This window comes from Trachypithecus francoisi, unplaced genomic scaffold (genome assembly GCF_009764315.1).
Source record: "Trachypithecus francoisi isolate TF-2019V2 unplaced genomic scaffold, Tfra_2.0 Lachesis_group10, whole genome shotgun sequence".
NCBI classification, from domain to species: domain Eukaryota; kingdom Metazoa; phylum Chordata; class Mammalia; order Primates; family Cercopithecidae; genus Trachypithecus; species Trachypithecus francoisi.
This window is the reverse complement of record NW_022681455.1, coordinates 81,637,248-81,652,162: the sequence shown is the minus strand read 5'-3', so window position 1 is coordinate 81,652,162 and position 14,915 is coordinate 81,637,248. Positions and strand designations below refer to the sequence as shown.

The 14,915-nt window shown below is 46.2% G+C and overlaps 1 protein-coding gene across 7 annotated transcripts in view; it reads right to left on the bottom strand.

Moving 5' to 3' along the window:
• Positions 1-14,915, bottom strand: part of KIAA0556 (KIAA0556 ortholog) — a 233,770-nt gene that overhangs the window by 91,250 nt on the left and 127,605 nt on the right. For all 7 annotated transcript variants that reach the window (XR_004438849.1, XM_033217910.1, XM_033217909.1 and 4 more), the window contains 2 exons: positions 12,660-12,927; positions 8,945-9,076 (listed from right to left, as the gene is read on the bottom strand). Coding sequence is in view for 6 of the 7 variants with exons in the window: in XM_033217910.1 (XP_033073801.1) it covers positions 8,945-9,076; positions 12,660-12,927 (400 nt within the window). In the remaining variant the exon portion in view is untranslated. The remainder of the gene's footprint in view (positions 1-8,944; positions 9,077-12,659; positions 12,928-14,915) is intronic.

Here is a 14,915-nt window from a genome sequence, read left to right as displayed (position 1 = left end):
TTATTGTTTGTAGAGATGAGGTCTCACTTTGTTGCCCAGGCTGATCTTGAACTCCCAGGTTCAAGTGATCCTCTCACCTCGGCCTCCCAAAGTGCTAGGCTTACAGGCATGAGGCATGGCAGCCAGCCTTGCCTGGTGACTTTCTTTGGCTAACAAGACATTAGTAATCATGACGAAGCAGTCTTTAAAAAGCACCCAGGAGGCCGGGCGCGGTGGCTCAAGCCTGTAATCCCAGCACTTTGGGAGGCCGAGACGGGCGGATCACGAGGTCAGGAGATCGAGACCATCCTGGCTAATACGGTGAAACCCCGTCTCTACTAAAAAATACAAAAAACTAGCCGGGCGACGAGGCGGGCGCCTGTAGTCCCAGCTACTCGGGAGGCTGAGGCAGGAGAATGGCGTGAACCCGCGAGGCGGAGCTTGCAGTGAGCTGAGAGCCGGCCACTGCACTCCAGCCCGGGCGGCAGAGCAAGACTCCGTCTCAAAAAAAAAAAAAAAAAAAAAAAAAAAAAAAGCACCAGGCATGGGCTTGTCCTCTCTTGCTGCCCTGACATCACCAGTGCTAGAGAATAAGACTCTATGGGACCAAGATGGGCTGTCCTAGCCAAGGTCCTCAGGACAAACAAAACTGCCAGACATGTGAGTAAGGCTGTCCTAGACCATCTGGCCTAGCCACCTGCTAGCTCACTACAGAACAGCCCAGTCCACCCACAGACTCATGAGCAATCATAAAATGGTTGCTGTTTTAAGCCACTACATTTTGGGGTGGGTTGTCAGGCAGTAATAGTTAGCTGACAGACTTGGCTTGTCAAGGCCTGTGTTCTTCTCATCTCTAAAGCTTCTTTTGGGACATGTCTTGATGGCAGGTGCTGTCTGCAGCCCTAACTGTCATCCTTCTGCCATTGTCTCTCCTTGAGCCCAGGAGTGCAGGTGATTTTCAAGGACAGCAATCAAGGCCCCCAGACTAAACGACTTCTACTCTTGGATGTTACAGTCCGTTGCTCTACACTGCCTCTGTAGAATCTGTGGCAAAATGTCCTATGTGGTTGACTTTTTTTTTGAGATGGAGTCTCACTCTGTCATCCAGGCTGGAGTCCAGTGGCGTGATCTCAGCTCACTGCAACCTCCTCTTTCCAGGTTCAAGTGATTCTCCAACTTCAGCCTCCTGAGTAGCCGGGACAACAGGCACATGCCACCGCACCCAGCTAATTTTCATACTTTTAGTACTGACGGGGTTCTGATATGTTGGCCAGGCTTGTCTCAAACTCCCGACCTCAAGTGATCCGCCTGCCTCGGCCTCCCAAAATGCTGGCATTACAGACATGATCTACCATGCCTGGCCAGCTATGTGGTTCATTTTTATATGAAATGGATAGCAGTGGCTTTTGTCTATCTGGCACCATGATCTTCACAGCACCTATGGTTTCCTCCAGGGAACCATTCTTTCCTCACCTTTCTCAGCCTTTTGGGTGGATATGACCCCACTCCTGGCCCTGGCTGGAGTGGATCTGTGCAGATCTGACCCCACTTCTGGCTCAACCTGGACCATGCCAGACTACCTCTCCCTGACCATGGAGGAGGGAGGCTGGTTCAGGAGAGAGCTGGTTCTTGAACTAGGAAAAGAACTGTCTCTTTCACCTGGGGATTGCAAAGCAGATAGTAAAGGAAGCCTCGAGCCACTGGGGGCCATCTCTGGGCCACAAATGAAATGCCTGCCTGGTAGTAACTAGAGATGTGGGTCTCAAAGTGTGTTCTCTAAACCAGTAATGTCAGGATCACCTGGGAACTTGCTGGGAATTAAAACACTGACCTCTACCTCAGAGACACTGAAGCAGAAATTCTAGGATTGGGGCCCAATAATCTGATTTATTTTATTTTATTTATTTATTGAGACAGAGTCTTGCTTTGTTGCCCAGGCTGGAGCGCAGTGGCGCGATCTCGGGTGACTGCAACCTCTGCCTCCTGGGTTCAAGCAATTCTCCTATCTCAGCCTCCTGAGTAGCTAGGACCACAGGTGCCCGCCACTATGCCCGGCTAACTTTTGTATTTTTAGTAGAGATTGGGTTTCACCATATTGGTCAGGCTGGTCTTGAACTCCTGACCTTAGGTGATCCACCCTCCTCAGCCTCCCAAAGTGCTGGGATTACAGGTGAGAGTCACCATGTCCGGCCGATCTGATTATTTAAATTATTATTTTATTTAAGAACAAAATAGAGACAAGGTCTCACTACACTGCCCAGGCTGGTCTTGAACTCCTGGGCTCAAATGAACCTCCTGCCTCAGCCTCCCAAAGTGCTAGGATTACAGGTGTGAGCCACCATGCTTGGCCAATAATCTATGTTTTAATTGGCTTTGCAAAAGTAATTCTGATGCATGTTCAAGTTTGAGAACCTCTGGACTAGAGAAGTGTAAAGCTAAGTGATGGAACAGCTTCCCAAAAGACCATCTGAGCACCAGGATCCCACCATCCCTGAGGCCAAATCTACCCTTCTAGAAATTTTAAGTCTGTGAGCAAGACATTCTCCTTTGTTGCTTAGGCCGATTAGGGTTTCTGCCACTTGCTGTTACTGAGCGCTGGCTAATATATTAGGAGTTCCTGGACTTTGGCAGAATGGTCTTGCTGTTGCGGGTTTTCCTGACAGGAACGTGAAGTACAGGGCTGTCGGGTTCCTCTAATTCACTCACACTGAGGGGTGTTGCTTTATTTCTGTGGTTGGCAGCTTGTCTGGGAAAAGTGGTTTAGATATATCACTTTCCTAGAGCACTCTGACAACTTGGACAGTAAACTTTCTGCATTAAAGACTAATGTTCTTTCATCCTCAAGAAGACAACAGGTTTCTGGAAGGAGATTATATTAGCTTTTTTGGAAGGCTTATGGATTGAGGCTGGAGTCACACAGGACATGAGGCCCTTTCATTAGAACTAGGGACAGTTGCAGTGATAGAAAGGAATGAAGCTCTCTTGCAGTTGCATCACACGCACATTCAATTGACACAAATTCAATTTTATGGGCTTAGTCTAAGAAAAAGGGGCAAGGGGAGAAATAACTCTTTATGGGGTACAAGCAAAAGGTTACACTTCTGGAATAGCAGACTATCTAATTCGGACGAACCTCTCTCTGGAACACAACTAGGAAACCTAGAAAATATTTTTAAATATTTAAAAAATCTATTTGAAGAAAAGAGATCTGTTTGAAGGCATGGAGAGTGAACAGGGCTGTGAAGAATTATAGGGATAATAGGAGACCGGAGAAAGAAACTCAGAGACGTAGACCCAACATCTTGGAGGCCTTTCCTGTTACGGTGCTACTGATTCTGATGAGCGCTGCCACAAGGCTGGGAAGTTGAGCAGAGCTTGCAACAGGCTCAGGCTACAGTCTGGGAGTGAGGGTGACCTGGAAGCAGCCAGGAGTGAAGGGCACAGAAAGGTTAACAATGTGGGCGAATCCAAATTACTACTGATTATATAAAATAGTAATAATGTCTAGTAATAAGAATCAGTAGTAATAATCACTAGAAATAATGTCTAGTGGTGTTAAAAAGCTAGAGAGAGTTAAAATGCGTGACAATAGTATTTAAGTTGAGAATGGAGAAAGTGGAATTAGAGTTTGGAAGATACTTCCACTAAATGAGAAGTGGTAAACTTGTTAATTTAAAGTAAACCCTAGTAAGTCAAGAATGCATGTTGTAATCTTTGGTAATGACTAGAATAATAATAACAAAAAAGAATGTATAACTAACAAGCTAATAGGAAAAAAGAGAAATAATACAAAGCAATCAGTTCAAAGGAAGGCAAGAAAGGAGAGAAAGAGAAACATAAAATAGGAAGAACAAATAAAAAGCAAACAATAAGATAGTAGATGTAAACTCACATATATCAGCAATTACATTAAACATAAATGGACTAAATGCTCCCATTAAAACGCATAGATTGTTAGAGGATAAAACTAAAAACCAATTACATGCTGCTTATAAGACAAACCTTAATATAAAGATACAGAAAGTTTGAAAGTGAAAGGATAAAAAACAGTACACCATATAAATACTAACCAAAAGAAAGCTGGAAGTAGCTTTATGTCAGACAAAGTAGACTTTAAGGCAAAAAGCATTACTAGAGAGACAACACATAATGATAAAAGGTTCAATTCCCTTAGAAGATATAAAAAGTCAAATTCTGTGTGTACCAAAAAAGACATCCCTCCCTGGCCCCAGATATAGAGTAAAGCATATAAGCAGCCCACCCTCCAGATGTTGTCTGAAGGAGAGTGACTTGGTTTGTGATTCTGCCGCACATTTAGGAAGTTTCAGGTTCCTTGTGCCTCTGTGGTGTGAACATCCCAGTGCCCTGAGCATGATGCCAGTGTCTAAAAACACACACTTCCCCTACAACCCTGACGCTAAACAAGGCCAACTGCTTCTTCTGGGGCTCAGCCAAGAAGCTGTGATTTTTCCCACACTGGAGGAGAGACTGACTGTCTTGGGCTTACTGAGAGCTGATATATCTGTATGAGGTCATCTATATAAACCCCTACATGCTGCACTTACTCATCAATTTCAGGGATTTCTAAGGGTAACTCTGGTCTCCTGCACTTTTTGCTGCCTTTACAGCCTAATATCTAGGTGAGATGTGGCTCTACCACAATCCCATTTCAGTGTGAGAGTAGTGACAATGCCAGGCTTTTCAGCTTTCCTCTTAGCCACAGAACTCTTTCTTCAAATTTGACTTATGTTAGAGCCAAGTATATTGAAGAAGGAAAGGCTGAGCTCCAAACCTTTCAAAATGAGAATTCCACTACCTAAAATAGTATCCTCTTTAAGAGTAATGATGGAACAAACTGCTCTAGGAAATAAATACTAGGAACAGCTGGTAATCTGATCTTTATTAAATGGACCCAGTGACATGCGTTTTTCATGTGAACGCATGCCTCTTTGCCACGGTGGCCAGGAAGTTCAGCGTTACAACTGTGACTACTTTAGGCATTCATTTGTTCACCCCCTGGTTTCATCTTATTTTTCTACTCTTGTTTTCTCTCCAATTTCATTTCCTCAATTTATGTATGTATGTATGTATTTAATTTATTTATTTTTTAGACAGAGTCTCGCTCTGTTGCCCAGGTTGGAGTACAGTGGTGCAATCTCAGTTCACTACAACCTCTGCCCCTCGGGTTCAAACGATTCTCCTGCCTCAGCCTCCCGAGTAGCTGGGATTACAAGTGTGTGCCACCATGCCCAGGTTATTTTTTGTGTGTTTTTAGTACAGATGGGGTTTTGCCATGCTGCCCAGGCTGGTCTCGAACTCCTGGGGTCCAGCGATCCATCCACCTTTGCCTCCCAAAGTGTGGGGATTACAGGCGTAAGCCACTGCGCCCGACCTCCTGAAATACTTTTCAAAGTCTTGCACTACCTACTGTATATAAAATTTGTTAGTCCATGTCAGAACTTTTTGGAAAAAGGCAGATCATAAATTAATTAAGCTCTGTTTCTCAAAGTGCTGGACATGAAAGCATATATTATGGGTTGAACTGTGTCCCCTAAAAAGATCATTGAGGCCCTAACCCTTAGTACCTGTGACTGTGACCTTATTTGGAAATAGGGTGTTTGCAGACGATCAAGTTAAGATGAAGCCATTAGGTTGGGCTTTTCTCTGTCTTTATAAAAACAGCAAATTTGGACACAGAGACAGAGACATACATGGAGAATACCATGTACAGATTGGAGTTATGTTGCCACAAGCCAAGGAACTGTCAGAAGTTAGGAGAGAGGCCTGGAATGGACCACTCCCCAGTGCCTTCAGAAAATGGCCCTTGCCAATACCTTGAATTTAGACTTGGAGCTTTGAGAACTGTGAGATGATACGTCTCCATTGCTTGAACCACTCTGATTATGGCTGCCCTAGCAAACTAATGCACTATGCCAGATGATTTTAGTTGATACCTGATTCAATAAAATACTAATAGTAATATATTTATATTGATGAGCATGAGAAAAAAGTATAACAAGTGACTCAAACCTCCGATTTTCAGGCATGTTACTGCTTAGGACTAGGCTGATGTGGGTATTAATTAAGTGGTAACTAATGTGGGTAATTAAGCAAATAATAGTTCAGTTGACACACGAGGGGCTTATAGTGGAGTAGTTAAGAGCAGAGATTCTGCAGTCCAGGTTCTCAAATACTGGCTTCATCACTTACAGGCTGTGTGACCTTGGACAGATTCCTTAACCTCTCTGTGCCTCCATCTCCTCTGTACAATAATATTGATAATAGCAGTATCTATTGCATGGGGCTGTGTGGATAATTAAATGCAAGATTACATATGTGGTCCTACACACAGCCTGGGAGCTAGGTCAGTGCTTTGTAAGTATTGACTCTTAATTTTGTTACTTGAATATGGAAAAAAAAGCAATCTTGGCACATACACAAAAGAGGGAAGTCCCAGTTAGCTTAGTAGGATGCTGGGAAAGGTACACGACCACCACTGAGCCACCCCTGCCCTACTAGGGGTTCTAGGGGGGGTTCGTGCAGTGGCATACTTTTTTACCAACTTGTTTTGGAGGAACTTCTGAAAACCCATTTAGATTGGTTCAGATAGTGAAGACAGTACCAGCAGGATAGACTGGAGACTTGTTAACCTGAACAGCAGTCGGTGAGGCCAATCCAGGAGATGCAGAAGGAACAATAGCAACTGGGACTGCCACCCCCACTCCCCACCTGCTGAGGGAGCCCCAAGAGCGGACTCAGGCCTTCATCTTGCCCCATGCCTCCTTCTCCTCTCTATCCCCTTCCCAGCTCCCATCTCACCAAAGCTGACAGAACCAACATTTGTCAGACTTTTCTGACATCTTACATGTTCTATTTGGCTCTTGATCCCTACAGATCACTTCTCCGTTATCTGTTGAACGATGTGACACCTCTGTGACACTATCGGCTGCAGGAAACTTGACATGCCAACAGGGTTGCCTCACATTCCTACCTTCCTTGGGCCCCAGGCAGGCCTCTTTCCAGGCTCTGGGTCCCACCAAAAGGTCTCCAGCAACCAGTTTGGGGCTAGCTCTGCCCCACTGGAGTCTGGCTCCTCCAACACCTTGAATTTAGACTTCCAGCCTCGAGAACTGTGAGATGATACATTTCCATTGTTTGAGCCACTGCTTGTGGGACTTTGAAGGCCCCACTGGGATGCAGGTTCCAGTTGGCCACAGTTCTTCCTGGTCACTACAGGCTGAAGCAGGATGCAGATCAGAGACCTAGGACAGGGGTCTTGGCACCGCATGGCTTGTGCACGCACAGATCCCAGCTCCGGGACCTGGGTTGCCTCAGTCTCCTTTGCTAGTGACACAGACTCAGATCCTACCCCAGTGTCTTAGTCTGTTTTCTGTTGTTTACAACAGAATAACTGAAACTAGGTAATACCAAAAGGAAAGGAATTTCTTTCTTATAGAAGCTGAGAAGTCCAAGGTCAAGGGTGCTGCCTCTGATGAGGGCCTTCTTGCTGGTGGGGATTCTGCAGAGTCCCGAGGCAGTGCATGGCGAGGGGATGAGTGTGCTAGCTCAGGTCTCTCTTCCTCTTCCTGTAAAGCCACCAGTTCCACTCCCATGATAACCCTTTAATCCATTAACCCATGAATGCATTAATCCACTGGACAAGCTTCATGACCCCTTCACCTCTTGAAGGGCCCACCTCTCAATACTGCCACATTAGGGATTAAATTTCAACATGAGTCTTGGAGGGGGCAAATATTCAAACCATAGCACTCAGCCACATGACAAGCCATGGCCCCCCATCACTGCAGGCTCCCCAACACCCAGGTTCTTAGCCTAGGTTGTTTAGGATAGAAAGTCACAACTAATCTCATACCTACAACTGGCTCCCTAGCAAGCCCAATGACTGTCTGGATCCATCCCCTGGTAACATCAAGACTGAGCTCCCACCCTCTACATCTTGAACCACCTGGTCTCTTCCTTGGTCACCTCGTATCCTCCCCAGCTCCCTATAGGCCAGGCTCCACATGGCAGCCAGAGGAATCTTGTTGAAATGTAAACCAACATGGCAGCCCCTGCTACAAAGCCTCAGCTGCCACTTGCCTGCTGTGTGCCTCAGTTCCTCATCTGTGAAATGGGGACAATTGCAGAACCTACCTTAAAGGCTATTTATAAGGATTATATGAGATGATAGAAGTAAAAGCTTATAATAGTGGCTGGCTCATCCTAAGTAGTAAATAAATGTAACCTCTCATGTCATTAGAACATAGACAAAAGTTGGTCTTTTCACCATCAACTCTTTTGTACCTTCAGAACTGTATACCATTTGCACATATTATTGCTCATCTGAAGTAAGCAAGTTCATTTAAGAGTAAAAAATAAAAAATATAAGAAATTTTCAATGATAACCACATCTTGGTGGTGGAATCAGAAAGTCGCTCTCATGGTTACTTCTATGCGTTGACTTGACTGGGCCACAGGGAACCCAGATAACTGGTCAAAGACTATTCTGAGTGTTTCTGAAAGAGCATTTTTGGATGACATTAACATATTCATCAGGAGAGTAAGGCAGATTGCCCTCCACCATGTGAGTGGGCCTTGGCCAATCAGGTGACGGCTTGAATCAAACAAAAAGACCAGCCCTCCCCCAAGTGAGGGCGACTTCTCCAGTCAACTGCCTTGGACTTCACCTCCGACATAGGCTCCTCCTGCATGGTGGCCCCTGAACTAGAGGACTCGCTCCTCCACAGCTGCATGAGCCAGTTCCTTATCCTAAGCTCTCTCTCTCACTCTCCCTCCATATCCTTTCCATTCTGTTGCTCCGCAGACCCCTGACTAATACATTTGCTAAAGGGCAGCTCAGCCCTCTGCAAGGAGGGTAATGAAGTGCGGCCTCCCATCACGGCACCCCAGAGAATGACCCAGCCCCAGCCCTGCTCCCCTGCTCAGGGGCCCCCAGAACTCTTACTGGAGCATATCCTCTCCTGGTCTGGGAACACAGCAGGGGCTTGGGAAGTTAGGTTTGGCTCAGGTTTGGTGGGAATGAAAACCTCAGCATTGTCCTTCCGCTTTGCAGACAAATTCCTTTCCCTTTTATGACCTGTAGGAAAACAAATGTTTCATGTAAGACACTGAGCGCAAGCAAGTTGGGCATTCTGTTCAGGCGTTTGTTCATTATTCATTCACTTACTCATTCAACAAATGTCTATGGAACTACTCTGTGTAGTTTGGGATTAGAGATGTGAATAATGCAGGCGATGAAACAAGTTTGCTGAGAGCCATGGTGTGCCCAGCACCACATTTTGGTAAGTACATAAAAGATTTTAGGACATGCACAGGTTTTCAAATTTTAATGTTTCTTGGCTAGGCAGCCAGGCAGTAGCTCACACCTGTAATCCTGGTGCTTTGGGAAGCCGTGGTGGGGGAATTGCTTGAGCCCAGGAGTTAAAGACCAGCCTAGGTAACATAGTGAGACCCTGTCTCTAAAAAAAAAAAAAAAAAAAAAATGAGAAAAACAGGCTGGGCACAGTGGCTCACACCTATAATCCCAGCACTTTAGGAGGCCAAGACAGGTGGACCACCTGAAGTCAGGAGTTTGAGACCAGCCTGGTCAACATGGTGAAACCTCATCTCTACTAAAAATACAAAAATTAGCTGGGCATGGTGGCAGTCGCCTGTAATCCCAGCTACTTGGGAGGCTGAGGCATGAGAACTGCTTGAACCCAGAAAGTGGAGGTTGCAGTGAGCTGAGATTGTGCCACTGGACTCCAGCCTGGGGGACAGAGCAAGACTCCGTCCCCACCTCCTACAAAAAAAAAAAGTCAGGTGTGTTGGCACGTGCTTGTAGTCCCAGCTACTCTGGAGGCTGTGGCAGGAGGATCACTCCCAGGAATTTGAGGCTACAGTGAGTTATGATCGTGCCACTGCACTTCGGCCTGGGTGACAGGGCAAGACCTTATCTCAGAAAAAAACCAACAAAACAAAACATGCACAATGTCAAGAAATTCAAATTCTCTCTTTTCACTTTATGCCCCAGTATCACTTGAACTGTACCTGGCATCAACTGTTCTGTGGCCTGGCCCTTCACACCCAGGAATGACTGTCAGGTCCCCTGCTTTTCCAGGGTGGAGACTCAGTCACCTCTTCAGAGCTCCATCCCCTCCCTCCCCGTCTCCCCTGCAGCCATGCCATCTGCAGGCCCAGTGGGTCCCACATGGGACCATTATTAACACTGCCCTGACCACTTGCTGCTCCCGCAGGTGCGCCTAACACCTTTATTCCTTTGGCAAAGGTTCCCTGAGGGGCTGCAATGTGCCAGGCATGTGCTACATGCTGGGGAAGCGGAGGGTAAGAGCCGGCCTGTGCCTATACGCTGGTGGATGGGGAGGTGCCGTGGGTGGAGAGAAAGACAACTGGGGCCAGTGAACCCAGCGCCATGATGACGCTACGGGAGCACAGGGGAGAGCTGGCCTAAGTGGATGTGGTGGGAGTGTGAAGAAGGTTTTGTGCAAGAAGCAACTTCTGAGTACAGCCTGGAGGGAAAAGCAGAGAGCCAGGTTTCAGGGTTCTGAGTGGAGAGGAAAGGGACTGCGGTCATCTGGGCAGAGGGAACAGCCCAAGCAGGGTGTGGGGTGAGAACAAACATGGTGACAGCATGTCTGATGGACAAATGTCTTCTCTGGAGATGTCCATCATTATTGGGTGTGGATTTTCCAGAGCTGAACTGTGTCCCCTTCAAACTCTCTTTTTTTTTTTTTTGAGAGGGTCTCACTCTGTCACCCAGGCTGGAGTGCAGTGGCACAATCATGGCTCATTGCAGCCTCAACCTCTTAGATTTAAGTGATCCTCCTGCCTCAGCCTCTCAAGTGGCTAGGACTAAAGGTATGCACTACTACGTCTGGGTAATTTTTAAAAAAATTTTTTTGTAGAGATGGGGTCTTGCCATGTTTCCCAGGCTGATCTGGAACTCAACTGATCCTCCCGCCTTGGCTGCCAAAACTGTTGGGATTACAGACATGAGTCACTGTGCCCGGCCCCCTCCAAATTCATACATTGAAATCCTAGCTGCCAGTACCCCTGACTGTATTTGGGCACAAGGTCTTTAAAGAGGTAATTAAGTAAAAACAAGGTCAAATGGGTGGGCTCTAATCCAATATAACTTCTCCCAAGAAGAGGAGATTAGGACACAGATACACACAGAGGGAAGATCACGGGAAGACACAGGGAGAAGATGGCCGTCTACAAGCCACAAAGAAAGGCCTCAGAAGAAAATGACTCTTGATCTCAGGCTTCCAGTCTCCAGAACTATGAGACAGTAAATTCCTGCTGTTTAAGCCACCAGTCTGTGGTACTTAGTCATGGCAACCCTCACAAACTGACATAGTGTCTGATTCCAAACATTCCCTCATTTCTCTTTCCTTAGGTTTACCATGGTTCAGAAAAGATTGTCTTCTCTTGGCACACCCAGCTTTGAGAGTGCACATGAATAGGAGACAGAGGTGCAGGCAGAGGCCAGACCAGCCCGAGTCAAAGCTTAGGAACAGAGGATGGAGACAGTTGCAAGTAGGCCTCTCTTCACCTCCCAAGTCCTCCTCTCTCCTCCCTGCCCCTCACCAATCGTTTTGCGCATTCTACTTTCCAAGATCTTTCTTCACAAACCTCCTCCATTGGATGCTGCTGTTTCTGCGTGTCAGCATCCTCCCTCCTTCAGGTTCACCTTGAGTTTCTTTGGGAAATGAGGGCTTTACTGTACTATCGTGTGACTGGGTGGTGATAACCACACCCCTTAGTCCTATTGGTTAGACCTGGCCAATCAGAGCCACAGTGATCCAATCAGAGACAGCATGTGACCCTGTGTGTGCCAGCATCCTCCCTCCTTCAGGTTCACCTTGAGTTTCTTCTGGAGATAAGAGCTTTACTGCACTATCATGTGGCTGGGTGGTGATAACCACACCCCTTAGTCCTATTGGCTGGACCTGGCCAGTCAGAGCCACGGTGATCCAAGCCGAGACAGCATGTGACCCTGTGTGGGTTGGAGAACCAGGTCTAGGACTTTTGCTGGGGCCTTTGGGGAAAGAAAAATTCACTTTCTGAGAGGTTGCAAAGTCAGTGTCATATTTAAAGGCAATTCTGCCTTTGTATGTTGGATAGTCTACTAAGAATGGAAGCAAGACACAGGAAAGCAGAGAAGGAGGAGGAGAGCAAGAGGGAGACAGAGATGGGAGAAGAGAGAGGGAAGAGGCCAGAAGGGAAAAGGGAGTGGGAAGAGAGGAGATGGGAGAGATGGAGACGCAGAGGGAAAGGAAGAGGAAGAGGGAGAGGGGAGAAAATGAGTCTTGCTACATCTCAGAACCTTTCAGTTACTCAAGTCAATAAATAGTCCCTCAGCTTAAGCTACTGTGTATTAGCCAACTGGTATGTAGATGCTGCAAAACATCTTACAACGTACAGAACAGACACCTCCAACTATCTGCCAGGAATTTACCATCTGGAATTTCAGGGCCCTGAGGAAGCCTTTGGGAAGCTCTGCATCTTGCAATCAACAGAGACCTGACTGATATACCTCCCTGGCCTGTGGGACACTCTAACCAAAGTGGAATTCAAAGGGCCACTGGAAGTTTAAGTCCTGCTATTAGATGCAGAGACACCAATGGCAAAGAAATGATACACAAGACAGAGCTCACTTTTGGAAGCTGGGTTAAATTCCAGCACCACGAGGGTGTCTGGGCCAGGGGCAGAGCGTCCTTCTGTCTCCTGTTCCCCAGGAACATCTTTCTGTGTTGAAACCCCACTGGAAGGAGGGCGGTCATCTCTGGGATGGCCCACCAGCGCCAGGTCCTCTGGCTCAGGCTCAGAGAGTATGTCTTCCTCGATAGAGTCATACTCATCGCTGGAACAATCCTTTTGTTTCCTTTGTAGATTTACACTAAGTTCCAGGCTTTTTCTCAGCTCCTGCAAAAAGCCCAGAAGAGAGATGAGAGATAAATATGGTACCTTGAGAAAAACTTATTTGAAAATAGATCATTTGAACCAAAGAATTATTCTCCCCAAACTAACATTTAACAACATTATCTCAACCCTTGTGTTGTCACTGCTTTGAAGATGAGAAAACAAAGGGCAGGGGAAAATGAGCAACTCCCTGGACAGAGCAGTGTTGTTAATATTAACTGTGGTGTTTGTATCCTGGAGATGCTGGGGGAAGGTGGGGTGGGGGGGAGTGCACATGTGAAGGAGAGGGAGAGAGAAACAGACAATATGGCTTGTTAAAATCTGGGGCTTGTTCAAACAGATTGTGGAGTCCCACCCACTGATTCAGCGGGTCTGGGATGGGGCCTGAGCATATGCATTTCTAATAAGGTGATCCTGATACTGCTGGTCCAGAGGCCTCCAAATGACCCTTAAATCCCAGATGGTAAAATGTCTGGCCGGTAGTTGTTGGGGGCTGTCCTGCATATTGCAGGGTGTTGAGCAGCATCTAAATGTCATACTGTTTAGCACTTAACTACAACTGCTTGACGATTTTTTTCATGTTTCTTTTGTCTACATGAAATTGTAGATTCCTTACGGCTAAGCATTAAGATCTATACTTAGAGTGACCAGGACATGAATCACCCAAACCAAGATATTTCAGAGAGAAAGCGAGCACTATTATATTTACACTGGGACAAAAAAAAAGTATAAACAGAGCTGGGACAGTGGCTCATGTTTGTAATCCCATCACTTTGGGAGGCCGGAGCAAAAGGACTACTTGAGACCAGGAGTTCAAGACCAGCCTGGGCAACATAGTGAGACCCTGTTTGGGCAAACCAGTATGTTTGGTCGGCCTAGCTATACTACCCCTTGTAGCCTGTATAGTATCTATCCAATGTAGTTCTAAAAAAATGAGAAGCAATCAATAAAGGTTTGATAGTTGACCAATAAACATAACAGTTATCGCAGCAGGCTGAATAAGGGCTCCCCAAAGATGTTCATGTCCTAATCCCTGGAACCTGTGAACTCCTGAGGGCTTGAGAGGAAGTGAGGAACACTGTATAGAACACTTTTACCATCTTAGAGAAATCATCCTACACAGACCCATGATAGAAATATAGATGTTACAGACACCACTGGTGAGGACTCAGGAAATGAACATGTAACTGAAAACTGGAGCCCAGGGAATCCTGTTATGTAGCAGTAGAATCTTAGCTGAATTGTGTCCTGCAGTGTTGTGGAAAGCAGAACATGTAAGAGATGAACTTGAATATTTAACTCAGGAGATTTCCAAGCAAAGTGCTGAAGATTCAGTCTGTTTTTCTCCTGCTGCTTAAAGTAAAATGTGAGAGGAAAGAGACAGACTGAGGGAAGAACTGTTAAGGAAAAGGGAACCAGGACTTGGCGATTTGGATGATTTTTAGCCTATCCAGATTGCAGAAGATTCTAAAATTAGGAGATTCACTGTCAGAAAAGTATGCTATGGAGATAAAGCTAAAGGTGTGGCTGGACAACCTTTTTACTTGTACCTCAGAAGGATGCAAAGTGCAAAGTATTGAGTCATATGGAGGGCTCTTTCAGGAGATTAGACATGTGGCTCATGGATCCCCTTAGACATCTCAGCGGAAGCCAGGACAGAGGGGGGATTTTCCAGGAAAGATTTGCAGAGGAGTCCCTTGTCTAAAGGAGCAAATCCTAGAGACATACATGGGAGTCCCACATGACTTTTGAGAATGTCATACTAGGAGAAACACTGCCAGCTTGGACTGAATGGGAGAAAGAAAGAACAGAACGAAAGAAGGTTGTCAGACTCCCCAAAATTCTACAGGCAGGAAATTGGCTGATGAAATGGCTCATCTACAAACACAGGCTGCTCTTCCTGAAAAAGGAAGAATGACTCCAAGGATGGAGCTGTGGGCCAAGAGAACAGAGCCCCGAACCACAGAGAATTATTTCCAGGCCTTGAAAGC